At 42.4% G+C, this 16,919-nt stretch overlaps 3 protein-coding genes and 1 pseudogene across 6 annotated transcripts; 1 reads left to right on the top strand and 3 right to left on the bottom strand.

Moving 5' to 3' along the window:
- Positions 1–1,006: 1,006 nt before the first annotated feature.
- LOC127311282 (uncharacterized) lies at positions 1,007–6,392 on the bottom strand. 4 transcript variants are annotated; one of them, XR_007857638.2, is made up of 7 exons: positions 5,945–6,392; positions 5,641–5,720; positions 5,385–5,560; positions 4,573–4,896; positions 2,044–2,082; positions 1,305–1,407; positions 1,007–1,230 (listed from the first exon to the last, which is right to left on the bottom strand). XR_007857638.2 is itself a non-coding variant. In XM_051341674.2 (3 exons), exons 1-3 carry the CDS (start codon positions 6,044–6,046, stop codon positions 5,308–5,310), a joined length of 435 nt encoding a protein of 144 aa, XP_051197634.1. In that variant the 5' UTR covers positions 6,047–6,377; the 3' UTR covers positions 5,127–5,307. The 4 variants fall into 4 exon arrangements, 1 of the variants encoding a protein (XP_051197634.1); XR_011748536.1 differs by having other exon boundaries at positions 1,011–1,230; positions 4,757–4,896; positions 5,945–6,391; XR_011748537.1 differs by lacking the exons at positions 1,007–1,230; positions 1,305–1,407; positions 2,044–2,082 and having other exon boundaries at positions 4,550–4,633; positions 4,757–4,896.
- On the top strand, positions 2,413–4,456 carry LOC127311280 (uncharacterized protein At3g49055). The gene is made up of 5 exons (XM_051341673.2): positions 2,413–2,955; positions 3,238–3,314; positions 3,431–3,542; positions 3,634–3,750; positions 4,082–4,456. The coding sequence occupies exons 1-5, from the start codon at positions 2,413–2,415 to the stop codon at positions 4,454–4,456; spliced, it is 1,224 nt and encodes a 407-aa protein (XP_051197633.1).
- A 1,300-nt stretch (positions 6,393–7,692) lies between the features above and the next one.
- LOC127311284 (GDSL esterase/lipase APG-like) lies at positions 7,693–13,242 on the bottom strand (annotated as a pseudogene).
- Positions 13,243–13,471: 229 nt separating this feature from the next.
- LOC127311283 (uncharacterized protein At4g37920) lies at positions 13,472–16,112 on the bottom strand. Its single transcript, XM_051341675.1, has 6 exons — positions 15,893–16,112; positions 15,063–15,460; positions 14,801–14,972; positions 14,465–14,709; positions 14,179–14,366; positions 13,472–14,097 (listed from the first exon to the last, which is right to left on the bottom strand). The coding sequence occupies exons 1-6, from the start codon at positions 16,077–16,079 to the stop codon at positions 13,938–13,940; spliced, it is 1,350 nt and encodes a 449-aa protein (XP_051197635.1). The 5' UTR covers positions 16,080–16,112; the 3' UTR covers positions 13,472–13,937.
- Positions 16,113–16,919: the final 807 nt, after the last annotated feature.

Here is a 16,919-nt window from a genome sequence, read left to right as displayed (position 1 = left end):
GCGATAAACCAGCAGAGGCAACGCTCTGGACAAGGCGGGTGGCGATTTCTAGTGGCAGATGGCGGGGGAATGGAGGTGGGGGTGTTGGTGCTGCACCATGTTGTGGGCATGAGATGTTCTTCTTCCCATACAGTGCGAAGTTCTGCCATTGTTTCAAGATGGCGGTGGACGGAAAAGTATGAACACAGAACAACATCTTTGATATTGTTTGATATTTTTGGAAGAAAAACTATATTGATGGAACCTTCGGATTTTAGTCCATGGAGCAAACTTGAGTTGCTTTTTTTTAATGAATGCTGTATGACGTTGGGCTAGATTCTTGAATTCGTTTGCTCGTTGGAACGTCCGCTCCATAATGGAGTCCTTTTAGGCTGGTGCCAACGCGGGCGAGAGCTGGGGCGGTATCGCCCGCGACGGGGTGATAGCTGGGCGAGTTGGCGGCGAGACGGCAGCGTGGGGCGACGGATCCACCGCCCGGCGGTACCGCCCGCTACCGCCCGGCTGCCGCCCGCGCTGGCGCGGAGAGGTAGGCGAGAGCGGGGCGAGAAGGGGGCGAGAGCGGGAGCGGCGCGCTGGCGGGTAGGGGCGGTAGCGGGGCGAGAGCGGGTGGCGCGATTTGATTCATCCACGTCAGCAAGCCGTTGGGTGATGTGGAGGAGAGAGAAGTGAGAGCTGGGACTATAGCCCGTGCACTGGCACCGTGGGGTGAGAGTGGGGTGAGAGCGAGGGTAAAAGCTGACGTGGCGAGGCTATAACCTGTGATGCATTGGCACCAGCCTTAGAGTAGTTGCAGAAGAGGAAAAAATAGAAAGTTGTGTATTTAAATGTTTTTGAAAATTTTGAAATATGGTGGAGAACCTGGGTGTAGGCGCACCTAATTTTTTTAAAAAACGAAAATTTCTATTTAAATGTTTCAAAAATTGCAATAATTCACACACGTACATATCACCTTGATACTTACTCATGCAAATTTTCTACATTTTATGTTGTGAACATTTACAATTTGTTATTTTATGTAGGTTACTTTTATATTTTAGATTCAAACTTAACATGCACATATAGCATGATTTGTGCCTTATTATTCTTTAATATTTTAGCATTTTTCGATTTTATTTTCCAAAGTCGCAACGCGGGCTACTTGCACAAGCATTGAATTCGATTATTGACCTCGATTTTGAATATTCTTTCAAGGCGCAATCACCGTCAGGTAGATAGAGGTGTCCAGATCTCCTGTAAGAGTGGAGTAAATTACTTTCTTGGAAGATGTCACACACGCATGGAGCTCTGGTGTTGGCTTTAATTACCGTGCGAGCCGTGCCGAAGTGATTGAGGTCCATAAATGCACATACTACATACAGCTCCGCCTAGCTTCTTATGCTCGCTCCCGTTGTGACACTCAACCGTGAACTGCCAAAGGGTGACACGAAGGAATTCATTAGCAGTAGGCTACCTGTAACATCAGCAAATTCACTCGACAAATAGTACTCGACCCGTCGCTCTCGTCCGCAATATTTGTACAAATATGCCGTGAAAAAAGTGAAAGAATTATCAGAAATGTTTTCCAGAACAAATGTAATACTATTATCTTCATCCGACCAATTCACAGTAGTTACTTAGGAGAGCTAAAAACTACACGTATTTTAAACATCACCCCACTTTGAAAATGGAGGCAGTGCCAGTACTCGAGTGTCGAGTAGCCTTTGGCGTCGCTTCCAACTTAAAGACGCTGAGGAAATAGGAAAAGTCAAGTTGTTCGGTGACCATCAGGTCTAATGATTAGAAGAAATGACAGGAACATCATAGTTAATTTATCGACGGAAATATATCTATCTGAAATTCTCTTTGTCAGTTTCTTTGTTAGATAACCATCAGGCATAATCATTGACGAGAGCAAGCTGGAGAGCATAATCAATTGACGGACCAATTTATCTTGCCAAAATTCTCCTTGGCAAACTTAAATAGAAAATTTTCAGACATAATCATTACGAAAATGAATGCAAGCTGAGTAGCATAAATAATTCCTCGACGAAAAAAATATCTTACCAAGGTTTTGTTGTAGACGATACCCTTTCTGCACACCAGCTGCATGCATGCAATCCAATATCAGACTCAAAATTTGATAACACAATTTATGAGAATACAGAAGTGTAAATGGGAGTTACGAACCATGGAGCTTAAACTCCAACCACCAGTGAATGGTAGGAAATACGAAACTGGAAGCAACACAGAGCAACTTGGATGCTTACTCAGGACGCGATGGCACAACCCTGAATATGTGCCAAGAAAGAACACATGCAGTGGAGCAGCCAACTACCCTTCAAGGTTCTCCTTGACTGTCAGCTATGTATTGCTTTCCTTCCAGGAAAAATACCCCTTCTCTTCCCTTGCACCAGATACCGGTAGATACCAGCCATGGATCATCAAACCAAGGTTGCCGTGCAGAAGATTGTTGTCTCGCTCCAATCGGTGCATGAGATCTTAGAGGATATCCTATACAGAGCTTCTGAGGAGAAAGTAGATAGGATTTCTGAGAGACCAAATATTGATCTGAAGGATGGACTCAGATACCTGGAATTGGAGGCTCATAACATTCATGATCTGGCCAAGAAAGTCGAGATCAAGCTCTCAGAATGCAGGGAGAAGGAAAGGAAGGAGAAAAGCAGGATGGAGAGTACGATATCAAGCTTAACAAAGGAGAACCAGGATACACGCATCATGTTGGAAGTTGCAATAGCTGAGAAGGAGGCTGCGGAGAATAGCTTTCGTGCGTTGAAGGACGACAGTGATCAGAGAAGAAGTGCAATCCTGCAGATTGCTGAGAAGGGATTGCAGAAGGTTGGCTTTGGCTTCATCATGGAGGTGATAAGCGGAGATTCGGAAAGAGAAGAGATTAGCAGCTGCAGTGCCAGTGCAGCATCGAATGAAAGAGAAAGTAAGCAGGATATTGACAGTCTGGTAAATAGTTCTACATCACTCCTCAGTATGTGCAATAGTTCTGTTGGTTACTAATAATCTGAAGCACTTACTCTACAAAAAAAGTACAATATATAGCAGTCATTTTCCTAGATTATATATAGTTGTTATTTCTGAAGTAACTGTCAGGTGATCTCTATTTTATGATCCTGCATGCGATGCAACTAGAAACCGTTGATCATGTTATGATTATAGCGTCGACTGAAATCTTGCCCAGTGGAAAGTTTGTCAGCTCATAAACACCTTCAAGTTGTTTCCTTTCAGGCTTCAATAGTTGGCACGACACTCAAGAACCTGCATCATGAGATCAATGATCTCAGACAGGCCTTAAACGAGTCTAGGTAAACTAAGAAGGCGTTGATGACATACGTCTTTGATGATTTTTTTTGATGGACGGCTTGAGGGCCTTGTAATCTGTGCTAACTGACAAACTGATGATATCAAATTGCTCCAATAGGTCAGATTGCGATCATTTGCATCTCCAAGTTGCTGAACAGGCTCAGAAGATAATGAAACAGGAGTCACACAAACAGGACCTGAGAGAACGAGAAATTTTCCTACTTCACAGTGTATAAACACACTATTGTTTGTTTATGCAAGTTCTTTTTTTGCTAGCCCTGTATTTGACAAAGATCTGAAGTCTGTTTTTCAAAACTTAAGGTGGAAGAGCTCACTGCAGGGCTAAAAGAAGTGGAACGGGAGGCTACAAGATGGAGAGAGGCATGTGCTTTGGAGGTAGAAGCTGGAAAAGTTGCCATCAAAGCACTAAACCAGGAGGTATTCCAGGAGAAATAAGTTTGACCTAAGCTTCACTAAAATGGTCCTCTTGAGGTCATGGGATGTGTTTCTTAGGCTGATAAGTGACAATTGAGCATAATGTCATTCGAGAATTGATATGATGTAACTTCAAAGTAATCAAACACGAAATTTAAAGGGATAAGCACGCCCAACTTTCATTAATTCAAGAAGTCGTAAGTTTGAAATCCTTGAGTTTGCAGTAATAGCAAGAGAAAACATCTCTGACAATAGCTTTAATAGTGCACAGAAACACTCTCATTTAGTCATTCATCTGAGGAGCTGTACATGTTCTAATGAGGTACCTTTTCAGGTGACCTTGCTCAGAGAAGAGCTGCGAAGGGTAAAAGCAGACTTACATGCTGCAAATAGCAAGATACATCTAAAAGAGAAGTTAGCAGCAAGTGCAATGGCAGCACAAGCTGCTGCAGATGCATGCCTTAAGCTTGCTGACAGTAGATCTGCTGGGCTACAACAAAGAATAGAAGAGTTGACAAGGCAGATAGAGCAAGAAGATGCACATGTAAGAAAAGGGCGAGAGAGTGCTCGCAGAAGAATACGATATGCCTGCTGGCCATGGCAGCGACTCCAAGTCATATCAGCATCCTCTCGTGCTAGGACATGGTTTATTGATCAGAATGGCAGATTGTTACCAGGGACAGAAGCACTACTTCAAATAAGGATCTGACTAAGTTCTCACAATTTGCTTAGACTCATATATCCCTCCCTGTCCCCCTATTTCATCTATGTAGGCATGCGCCTAAGATTTTTCAATTAACTTCATAAGGTCTTGTCACTGCTTACCGGATCTAGCTTGTCTGGATATTGCCATCAGGAGAATACGTTCAAATTTCAGCTCTTTTGACTCAATAATCCAGAAAACGAATGCGAGTTAATAAAATAGTAAAGAATAACAAGGATGTTGGGACGAAAATAAAATATTCAAGGGCAATACTTAGAAAATGTAATCGGAACTTCTGATACTTACAGGGTTTGGTCTTGCGCGATGCAGCAGCATTAGCTCATTTGAAGCCTGACACTCATACATTGTGTCAAAACGCAGAAGGGTGCACAGCTAGATTAAGAGGGCCATCTGGCATTGTGCTCTTCTTGATTCTCTTGCATCATCTGCACCCCACAGGCGACCATAGTGCGTCAAGATGCTGCGTGAACTAATAACCTGTAAGAGGTGTCTACTCTGAAGGATCCATTCATCATTTATTTCCACATGGGTTCTCCTTTCAGGAAATATATGACATGACAGGAAGTGTAGTTAAAGAAAATGAAATTCTAAAGTCAGGAAGTTGGAATAGGTGGAGCAGAATTTCTTTAAAGAATCAAATGAAAATCAGGCACTATTGAACTTCTGAAGCACAATATTAGAACATGTCGAATAGAATTTTCAGTAAGCATATGCCCTTACATTCGAGAAATAGACATTGAGGGCATGGTAATAGAATCAGCCAAAGGGGATTGTAAAACTTTGGCTGGAACATCAAGACATGTTTGAATATTCAGATGGTTGAAGCACACAAATTGTCACTTGGCCTTCTTCCCTAACGGCAATGAAGTAAAAGAAAGCAATTCCCTCTTCTTGCTACAAGCACTGGTTCTACCTTGCGGCTCACCGCTATCATCATCGCTCTCCTCATCCACCTCCTGAGTATTTATTTTCTCCTCCTCCGCAGACTTCCTCTTCTGCGCATTCACCTTTCCGAGCAACCTCCTCTCAACTGGATCAGTGGGAGCTGCACGCTTCGCATTAGGTGCCACTCTAGCACCAAGACCAAGCCTGGAACAAATTGATCAGTCTCTTAAAAAAATTATCCAGGAAAAAAAATGCTGATACCAAGAAGCATTGATGAATTATACCCTGATGGCCGACCCTCAAAGTCCTTATCGTTCAGTTCATCTGGCTCTGGCCCACTCATTTTGTCCACCCATGTCTGGGCCTGGGAATGGCATATGAAATGGGTGAGCATCACACAAATTTATCAAACACTCAACAAAAGCATATGCAGCATTGATGGTCATCGCCGTGAATGCTTCTCGGCGCAGAGCATCCATTGCTTCGAAGACCTAATACTCAGCTAAAACTGAAACAACAGCACTGGAGATCACGGAGGGCTGCATCGAATAAGCGAGGAAGCAGAGCGGGGGAGTATGCGGAGCTCACCAAATTTAGGGCCTTCTTGAGCGTGACCACCTTCGGGAGCGGGGCCTTCTTGTCCGGCACCGGCGCCGGATTCTTCTCGTCCGACGGCTGCCCGGTTGCCATCGGCGGCAGAGCTAAGCTAGAGACGAAGCAGAAGCAGGCGGCGGAGTCTTGTGGGGACGAGGAGGCGGCGGCGGCGGCGGCGTCGTGGGGATGAGAAGACGGCGGCGGCGAGGCCTTTGAAGCGGTGATACAGTTTTTTTTAGAGGACGGGTAATACAGCTTTTTTAGGACAAGAAGGCCCACTGAGGCCCGGTGAAGAGAGAATGAGAGATTAGTTCTCTGGTCGTTTGCTGTGTGACCACGTTTATATCTCCATTGAAAAAACAATTTCCAGTGATGTAAAAAAAAATACTCCTTCAAAGTTGTACATAGAATTTTTTTACTATAGATTCTGATGGCACAAATTAAGACCCAGTTTGGCATCAAAGTGTTTTTGAAGTATTTAGAGAATATTTTGGCTTCTAAAAATAATAGAGTATTAAATACTTTAAGGTGTTTGAATCCAATTAATACCGTGGTATTTAAAAAATAAAGTATTCTCAACTTCAGTCCCCTCTTTTTCTCTAACCTGTAGTATTCCTTGTTCCATGCATTTATGGTTTTTAAAAAAAGGATATCCGAGACGGACCCTAAAACGAGAGTGAATTTTTGTAGCCCGAGCTACATGTAGCTTCTTTTTTTTGCAAAATTGGAAAATGGGATTTTAAAGTTTTAAAAAAATCTGACAAAAAATCTAGATGTATACAATGATGGGATCTACCAATCTGTAAAATTTGAACTTGAGATGCCTCATATTCTGGGCTGCACAAAAATGACAAAATCTGACAGATTTTGAGATTTTGAAATCTGACACCATTCACTAATATTGATATCACAATTTGTCATTTTTGCACAGCTTCAAATATAAGGTATTTCCAGTCGAAATTTTCCATGTTTTTAGATCATAGTATTATCTATATATAGATTTAATTTCGGAATTTTTGAAGCTTTAAAATGTTGTTTTTATTTTTTTCAAAAACGAGCTATGTGTAGCTCGAGCTACATTTGTGGTTTCCGCCCTAAAACAAGCTACATAAGAAAATTATCTTTAAAATGTCAAGTCTCTCATAATCAACTGTAAGGCATTGCAACCTAAAAAATATACTTCAACCAGTTCATATTACTTGCCACTAGTATGGATGTATCTAAATCTAAAATACATGTAGATACATCTATATTAGTAGCACATTCAGAGTGAAAATATACTTCAACAAGGCCTGGCCTTAACTGATCGTAGAGCATGCTGCAAGATGCATTCGCTGAGAGCAAGACATTAAAAACACAGGAAGATGGACACAACATAACTTGCATTCAGAGAAATGCATCCAAAAGACATAACACATTTAGGGTGAAACCTAAGGTCTGGCCTTAACTGGCTGTATCTGGCAATGATCTTGTTGGAGGCATTGTTTTGAGAGCATAGACTATCTTCAGGGTGAAAACCTAAGATCGTTGATCGGACGATGACGGTGCTGGAGCACTGTTTCCTTCTTGAAGGCGTCGTTTTTGGAGAGTCTGTATTTCAGGTGATGTCTTGGTGGTGGATGTATTGTTGTTGTTAAGCTGAAACATTGTAGCGGGATTTCTGTTTCATAGTTTTCTTTTCTCCTTTTTGATTGTATGCATCCGTACTGCCATTAGGATGTTGCGTTGTTGCGAAGGCTAGATATCTTTTGATATTAATATATTCCCTTTATCGAAAAAAGAGACATAACACATTCATGACTAAGTAACACTCCAACGAGATAACAAACCTAGTCAAAAGCATCGTTTTCGTGTACAACGGATTTAGCTAGCTATGTCGAGTGTAATCTACACAAGAAGCATTTTGATCCCCTCAGCGATGGAATCCAAGATGACTATGTTCGCCGCCTCCGACGGATGGAGAGAATCCCAGTGCACGTATTTCGTGGCGTTAGCACATGTCCCAATGGACAAAGGATTACAGAGGAGCACCGTGGCCTCCACTAATCCTGTCGCGCAGCATCCCCGCCTCGCCTCATTGAACCCTAACATCATATACCGACACATATTTTAGATGGAACGAACATATACATAAAACCTGCGAGGCTGATGCAACAAGGTGAAGAAACAAATGCATCATGACACCTTGCCACAGCTTAATTAGTGGCCTACGTATGTCTCCTACCTTGTGGCCCGGGAGAAGTGGCTATCGAGGCTGTGCCATGGTGTGTAGATGTCAAGGACCGCAATCTTGAGATCACTGTACCGCTGTGACAGCGAGTCAACAGCAGCATCCAACTTTGAATTAAACCTTTGTGCATCGTTATTGAGCCTTGGCACACACCTGCTTCTCCCAAGGCCAACACCGTGATCGCCAAGGGTGTACAGCCCAGAGGTGGTAACGAGAAAACACCGACATGCGTGCTCCCATAACATACGGTCAGTAAGGTTCAAATATGTTCAATGACATCAATTGTTTGATCCTTGTTGACTAAGGACGAAGCTTAATTTGGGTTTGGTCTGCTCACCGTCACAGTGTTATTAAAGATGCCGATTAGGCGGGCAGAGAACTGGTCTGCGGTCTCGGTCTTGAAGAGCAATGGGTTGATGTAGTTCAAGCCGAAGTCCGTTGAACCAGCGCTGATGATGTAGAGTGAGTTCGAGACGATTGACTGTGCCCAGCTGCTCCCAGCCACCACTGCCAGCTTAGACGTGTATTCTTTGAAGTAGTCGAGACTCGAGTTGTTGGGATAAAGAGATGACATGCTGTTCCACAGGGTTTTGATCAGTGTACTACTTGTGTTAGAAAACCGTAATGCATGAGGTATAGATGGATTATTGCTTGTACTAAGAGATTGTTCTCTTGAGAGGTCACTTATCAATGATACTTACAAGCATAAATGCTGTGGGATCGTAGTAGCCGCTCCCAGCAGATGCGAAGTTGGCTCCTATCAGAAGCTTCTGCCCTGACGCCTGTGGGCTGAGATATGCAGGAGGGGAGCCACTGAACCCAACCTTTTCACCTACACAGTTGCATCTTAACGCATCTAATTAGCAAGAGTTAAGTAGTACAAAAATGTCAAGTCAGACTCAGACCGGGTCACCGGGACAAACCTATGATATCGCTGAGCAATCTGCCATTGCTGAACCTCCCGGTCGCGACATGGCCCTTGAAGTCCCGGCCATAAGGAGGGGCGTCTGCTTTAAGGGCGGTAAGAATGTAGTCGTTGTTACCGACAACGACTAGCGAGTCACCAAAGACCATGAGCGCCGGCACCGGTGGCCATGTTTCGCCGACGTACCCAGACAAAGAAATAAGGAAGACGGCCAGCAGCCCTAGCAAGCATCTTACCGCCATTGGAGGCTGTCGCAATATCAGTCAGACTTGTCCGAAAACACAAGATGGAGTGTCCGTGAGCTTTATACAAAGCGTGCCTGCAGTTACCGGCAATGAGATACTCAAGGGCAAACACATGAAACATATCGTGAACAACTATCAAAGGGGAAAAGTGGAACATTTCATGCGTGAACACACACACACACGCACGTGAAAACATACAGACGATAAGTGGATTGGAGTTTTAGGGACAATTTTCTACTCTCCTGCATATTTCTCAGATGTATTGACAGAATTTAACACATCGGTTGTAGATGTGTAGGCCAAAGAAACATGACAAGGACTTCACTCAAACTGCAGTTGGCAAGGGGGTCACTCCTCGATACACACGAGAAATAGCTCTTAGAGGTTATTCCAGAGTGCATCGTTTTGGCTCTAAGCTCAACTAAGCTCATTTCTTTTAAATATCAAAAAGAATATTTTAAAGTTTCACAAAATTCCAAGATTCTCTACGTGTAAATACACATGTGCACTACATATAGGCAAAGTTTCGCTAAATAATACGTTATACTGTTGGCTACACAAAAAATCGTGGCTCTGAAAAGCATCAATAACTTGGTTTTGCTTCTAAAAATTTGTACTTTTTGTACATATCACAAATTAAGAATACGTCAATGAAAATTTGGTTGTACAAAATAGACATTTATATGTACAAGTAGGATTTGTATCAGAAATTTTGGAGACCTAAAAATGAAGTTTTCAAAATTTTGATAAACGAGCTAAAAGGAATGTTCGTTATTTCCAGCACTATGTATACAGAGCATTCAATGATACACGATCAGAAACGCTCACAGAAATATCACAATCAGTTACAAATACTGGTATTAGCTATTAGATATATACGGTCAATCAAATATGCATTTATGCAAATCCTGAGATGGACTAACAACAAGACCCAGAAACAGGGGGGTACTGCCAACAGAGATGACCATGATAAGACCGTCATTCGTCAGCTAAGGAATTTGAGTGATAACACGGATTTATACCCGGCTCTAGAGATGTTGCTTGAGAGTGAGACTTGATTCAAATAGATACCCCTCAACCTGAGTTTAACAACCAAACTAAAAGAAAAATTATAGCTAATGTGAGAATTTGACATACTCAAAGTCTGTAATTTTGGAGTGTATAGAATGGGTGAGTATTATATGTTTAGCAATGAAAATAAAGGTTAAAAGAAATACATTTTGGCGCTTCACCATCATGAGACATTCAACTTCTATCGTACAGATACGTGTTGGACATCCTCTACATGGAGAGAGTCACCTTCTTAAGCTTTCCCTGCAGTGAGAAAATGCCTTGTCAGCAACTACTTCAGTTTCCAGATGAACTTGAATCGAGACCAAGGCAGCTCAGAGTTACTGTACCTTATAAACCACTGTGAACCCACCACTGCCAATTTGCTGCTCGTCAGAGAAACCATTTGTGATTTCTTCCAGGAGCGACAGTAAGGCCTTAGGCTCTCCCGTTTCGTCACATAGCATGCACTCCAGGTCCCTTGGTGTTATACTAGATCCACGATCCATTTGCGATGTCAAGCCATGGTATCCTAAAAAAAGAGCAAGCACATCAGTTGGCAAGGGGGTCACTCCTCGATACACACGAGAAATAGCTCTTAGAAGTTATTTCCAGAGTGCATCGTTTTGGCTCTAAGCTCAACTAAGCTCATTTATTTTAAATATCAAAAAGAATATTTTAAAGTTTCACAAAATTCCAAGATTCTCTACGTGTAAATACACATGTGCACTACATATAGGAAAAGTTTCGCTAAATAATACGTTATACTGTTGGCTACACAAAAAATCGTGGCTCTGAAAGGCATCAATAACTTGGTTTTGCTTCTAAAAAATTGTACTTTTTGTACATATCACAAATTAAGGATATGTCAATGAAAATTTGGTTGTACAAAATAGACATTTATATGTACTAGTAGAATTTGTATCAGAAATTTTGGAGACCTAAAAATGAAGTTTTCAAAAATTTGATAAACAAGCTAAAAGGAATGTTCGTTATTTCCAGCACTATGTATACAGAGCATACAGCGATACACGATCAGAAACGCTCACAGAAATATCACAATCAGTTACAAATACTGGTATTAGCTATTAGATATATACGGTCAATCAAATATGCATTTATGCAAATCCTGAGATGGACTAACAACAAGACCCAGAAACAGGGGGGTACTGCCGACAGAGATGACCATGATAAGACCGTCATTCGTCAGCTAAGGAATTTGAGTGATAACACAGATTTATACTCGGCTCTAGAGATGTTGCTTGAGAGTGAGACTTGATTCAAATAGATACCCCTCAACCTGAGTTTAACAACCAAACTAAAAGAAAAATTATAAGGAGCTAATGTGAGAATTTGACATACTCAAAGTCTGTAATTTTGGAGTGTATAGAATGGGTGAGTATTATATGTTTAGCAATGAAAATAAAGGTTAAAAGAAATACATTTTGGCGCTTCACCATCATGAGACATTCAACTTCTATCGTACAGATACGTGTTGGACATCCTCTACATGGAGAGTCACCTTCTTAAGCTTTCCCTGCAGTGAGAAAATGCCTTGTCAGCAACTACTTCAGTTTCCAGATGAACTTTAATCGAGACCAAGGCAGCTCAGAGTTACTATACCTTATAAACCACTGTGAACCCACCACTGCCAATTTCTGCTTGTCAGAGAAACCATTTTTTATTTCTTCCAGGAGCGACAGTAAGGCCTTAGGCTCTCCCGTTTCGTCACATAGCCTGCACTCCAGGTCCCTTGGTGTTATACTAGATCCACGATCCATTTGCGATTTCAAGCCATGGTATCCTAAAAAAAGAGCAAGCACATCAGTTGTGAAGCTGCTAGGCCCAGATGCACTAATTACTCAAGTTTCTCTAGCTAATCATGAAAGGCACTCTTCCGTTTTTGCTATAAAAAAAAGAGTTGCCTAGCAAAAAATCTTTGTTTTGGATCCTGTGACTTTTGGGTACTACAAGCTGATTAAGTCCATTCGGATGAGCAGTGAATTTGAACTTAAATGACATCTAACCAAGATGCACAAAATGGGATCCAAACATGAATCAAAGAGGTAAATATTGCAAAGCAACAGTGGTCAGTAATACTGAAACATAGCAAGTGCAAGTGCTACTAGATATCTAGAGCATAATAGCTTGATTTCTCCCCTGTGTGCATTAGTGCTGCACTCTGTATACAAGTTGCCAGATCTTAGGCCCCTTCATCTGGTTGCAGTTCTGATTAGTAGAAACATACACAAATCATAACAGGGTCCAACAAGGTGACTGAAAGACCACAGAGAGAGGTATGCAACTATACCAAGGTCCAGAAAATATAGATCTGGAGAAGATTATATCAAAGAAGTTTCCATAATTACCCGGCGAAGCACTGCTACGTAGTAGGACGATGGATAATTTCTCAAGCTGTTAAAAAGAGAACATCAAATAGGAGACTTGAGAATTCTGAACTGGTTCAGGTGAGATCTTAAACCAGCTCCTGTCAAAGGAAGGAGAGGATGTGAGACTTCAATTAAAGAAGCGACTATGAAGTTAACAATTTAGTAACGAGGGATCATTTTGATCAGTAACAATCCCCAACAGTTGTACTTATAGGCTAGGCTGTTCAAACTTCAAAGCTGGTCTACTGTCTACATTATCATAATAAACTAATTCCTTCATGAGATTAACATTGGGTAATTAGCTATAAATAACTAACCTAGCATGCCAAGAAGTCGACTTGGCCCGTACTCACATGTCCAGGTCTTGTCTTGTCTTAACTGATACACTTTACAAAATGTTGCCAATTATTCCATCTTTGCTTATTAGTTCTCTTCAACCTCAGATCAAAAAATGGTTGAGTAATAATTCTTCATATGACCTCAAGCTGAATATGTTCATGATGATTTCAGCACATATAACTTGTATCAGCTGCATCATATCTTCCCCGGCAATGTATATAACTAACAAATGAAAACATTTTCAAAAGGTATATAATAAGGAAATAAGGTTGCTGCTCCACTCACCTGCCATGATTTCAGACAGAATTTTCCGGACTTAAACTTTTCCTTACACGGATGATATACTGTTGATATCCAATAAATCATGAAATTATGCTGAAAATTCACTTATATGTCAACATGACCACCCGGTTTGAATACAAAATCTGAAGAAAACATTAATCTTCCATGCCTGTCATGGTCACATGAGGTGTCTCTCAATGGCCTCTTCAGATTATGCTTGACCATAAGCATTAAGCTACGTACACTATATCTATGGGGAGGTCGAGGGAGTAACTGACAAAAAATAGGCAGACATACATCTACGTGAAACCTACATCCATATATCACATGCTACAATCACTTTATGTGCAGCACAAACCAGATTTAATCTGGATATAATCCTTCAAGTATTGCCATTCTTCACTCCCAGCAGCAGCCATGGATGAGAACCCAGCTCTACAGCAAGCAGAGCTTAGGCCATCATGCAGTTCAGATGATTATACTTCCAGCACAATCACTAGTGATGTGAAACCACAGTTTTGTCACGTCAGAGGTAATTATCTTTGATTGTCTTCACAATCTCTTCAACTCGCTTGATAATCTTAGGATTCATCAAGTCTCGCGCTTGCCCCAGGAGAGTGCCTTCCCTGCTGCTATAATACGCGTCAATTATAGCACTCGCCCAAGTGTGTAACACCTCAGGGCTCCTGCGAACCATCAGGCATGTCAGCATGACCAGAAAAAAACAAGAGAAACATCTTTCATGAAGCACTAATAACCGTACTTACGTGTATAACGTATCGACATTTTCGCCTTGCAGTTCAGGCCCAGGAGTAAAAGCATCGCTCAACGCGCTCACACGTTCTTCTGGGTCCTCAATCATTATAAGGTGCTTCAGTATCCTGATATCCTTCGGCATTTGTCTCTGGAGATTGGCTACTGCAGTCATGTATAGATGGAACATTATGTCTTTTGCCTGCAGAATGTTGGTAGACCCACTTAAACTGATGAATTTGTCGCAATTAAGCACAGGTAGGAAAGAAGCATGAAAGATATCGTGTAACAGATACATACATCGGATTTTGTGATGTCGGTGCCCTTCGCCGCTGACCAAGCTTTTGAAAGCATCAACACTAACGCGGAATCTAGTTCCTTCTTCTCGGCCAAGTCATCAATCTTTCTGCATGCAGCGTCCACTGAAGGCGAATTAAGTATATCTTTGAGCTTTAGCTCTGCAACATTCAACGCTTCAAGACTACCGCACTTGTCATCGTGAGCTTGTAGTGCGTCTACACAATCATTTCCAAGTTTTGCCAACTCTGCAAGGAAACAAACCGAGAGAGAAATGATGGAACTGCAAAGCGATAATCAATAATAAGGTCGCAACCAAAAATCTCATGTATATCTCACCTTTTTGCTTATCGGGGTCATCCTTATACGACTCCGCAACATAATAAAGGTGGTTGAAAAACTCCACCGTGAAATCTTTACGTCGCTTAGCAATAACAGCACCAATTTTAGCAGGTGGCGTTGATTTAACTACTTCAAACAGTTCATTATGCCTTTGCACATCCTCATCGATCTGAAAAGAGGGAGGAAAATAAATAAATTAAGATCTGACAATCAGAGAAGCACCACGCGCTTCCTGCAAAACCAGAAAGCCCCATATTACCTCTCTCAGCTTTCTCCCCAACCTGAGAAGACCGTGCTTCATCTCAGGATTCGATTCCGCGTCCGCTCTCTCCCGACAGCGCCTAAAGAAATGCGGCCTGATGTTGTCCCACTCCCTGCTAAAAGCTAGCAGTTTCCTCCAATCCGTTGGCGTAGGCTTATCGACCATGAACACACCAATCAACTTGTCAGATATCTTGACCATCTTCTGGTTGCCTGCGGCCATGTGGTTTGCCTCGCCCACGCTTCCTCCTGGACGCTCTTCACTCATATGACCATTTGCATACCCGCTGCTTGATGGCGAGTCTTCTGTGTAATCATCGGGCGCTGCCATCACATCGCCGACCGCTTCCACGTTAGAGCATCGCGGTTGGGGAAGGCCGCGGAACAGGTGTTGTCCTGAGATCAGAAAAATGTCATGTTTTCGTTCTGTAAAGGTGTGATAAAGTTTCAGAAGTAGGTCAAGATGCACACAGATATTGTGCTACAGAATCTACTTCATGTAGGCGTACAGACAGACATAAGTAGTTAATGTTACACTGCCAATCGAACAAGCTGCTATGCGGGAGTCAATGGTCGGCGACTTCATTGCGGATGTGTTTTAGGTGGAATAGTGGTGAATTAACAGTACAATTTTGCAGTTCCCATAACTAAAAAAAGGGGCAGCTGCCACAGCCTAACCCACAAAATGAGATTATCGAACTAAATAAGTGCACAAAGAACTATCATTTGCCGAGGGGGAATACAGTACACCACAACTGAATTGAGAAATAGAGCAGTAAATCCGTATTACTGTCTTGGTTCGCAGCTGGATAAGCAGGAGCAACATACCGCGGGCGTCATCGCTGGTGGACGACGATGTTGTGGCGCAGGGAGGAGGAGAGTACGGGAAGGCGGCGCAGGTGAGGTATATCGGCGGAGGCCGGCGGGGAGGGAAGGAGCAGGAGGGATGGGGGCGGCGGAGCGAGGCGGCGGCGGCGTAGGGCAAAGAGGCGATAGCAGCTTGGTCGAGAGCCATGGTGCTGGTCTGAGAGTGAGACTGCGACGACCGAATAGCCCACGGGCGGTGCTAACCATCGCTAAGGGGAAACTGTTAATGGGCCTGGCCCATTAGTTCGGTTATTTCAAAATTTTCCAGATTTGAAAATTTGTTTAGATTTCAAAATTGCCTAGATTCGAAATTTTCTTAGATTTAAAAATTGCCTAGATTCGAAATTTGCTCAGATTAAAAATTTGCTAAGATTAAAATTTTGCTTACTTTGAAGTTTGATTAACTTTAAATTTTGCTCCACTTTAAATTTTCTTAAAAAAGAAAAAGCAGAATTTTTTTCGAAAACCCGAAAGAAAACCGAACCGTAAGAAAAACCGAAGCCTACAGGCTCCCTACATGTTAATGGGCCGCAGCCCAAACACTCCCGCGGGTCAAACCACGCGGGTGATGGTGGGTGATGGTTTGCAACCATCACCCGCAGGTGATGAATAGGAAAAGCCAGAGCTCACTTACTTGTCTCCATTGCAAGCCCAATGAGCCTCTTCCTTTTGCTTGATAATGGTATAAACTTTTTTTTGGTGTTGTTGTTGAGAAAATCTCCATGAACTTCTCGTGCACTATTCAGACTTCCAAAGGAATCATTCGTAGCATATCATGTACTGAACCATTCGGTTTTTAGGACTATATATATACTATGCATGCTTTCTAAGAGCATCTCCAGTCGCGTCCCCCAAACCGTCCCCCAAACCGCGCCGGATCGAGCGTTTGGGGGACGTGTTTTGTTCGTGCCGCGTTTGGGGGACGTCGCTCCCCAGCCGCGTCCCCCAAACGCCGCCCCCAAACATTTAAAATAATTTTTCTTGGCAT

Source organism: Lolium perenne, chromosome 7 (genome assembly GCF_019359855.2).
Source record: "Lolium perenne isolate Kyuss_39 chromosome 7, Kyuss_2.0, whole genome shotgun sequence".
Classification (NCBI taxonomy): Eukaryota; Viridiplantae; Streptophyta; class Magnoliopsida; order Poales; family Poaceae; genus Lolium; species Lolium perenne.
The sequence above is the reverse complement of the archived record's forward strand: the minus strand, read 5'-3'. Positions and strand labels throughout refer to the sequence as shown.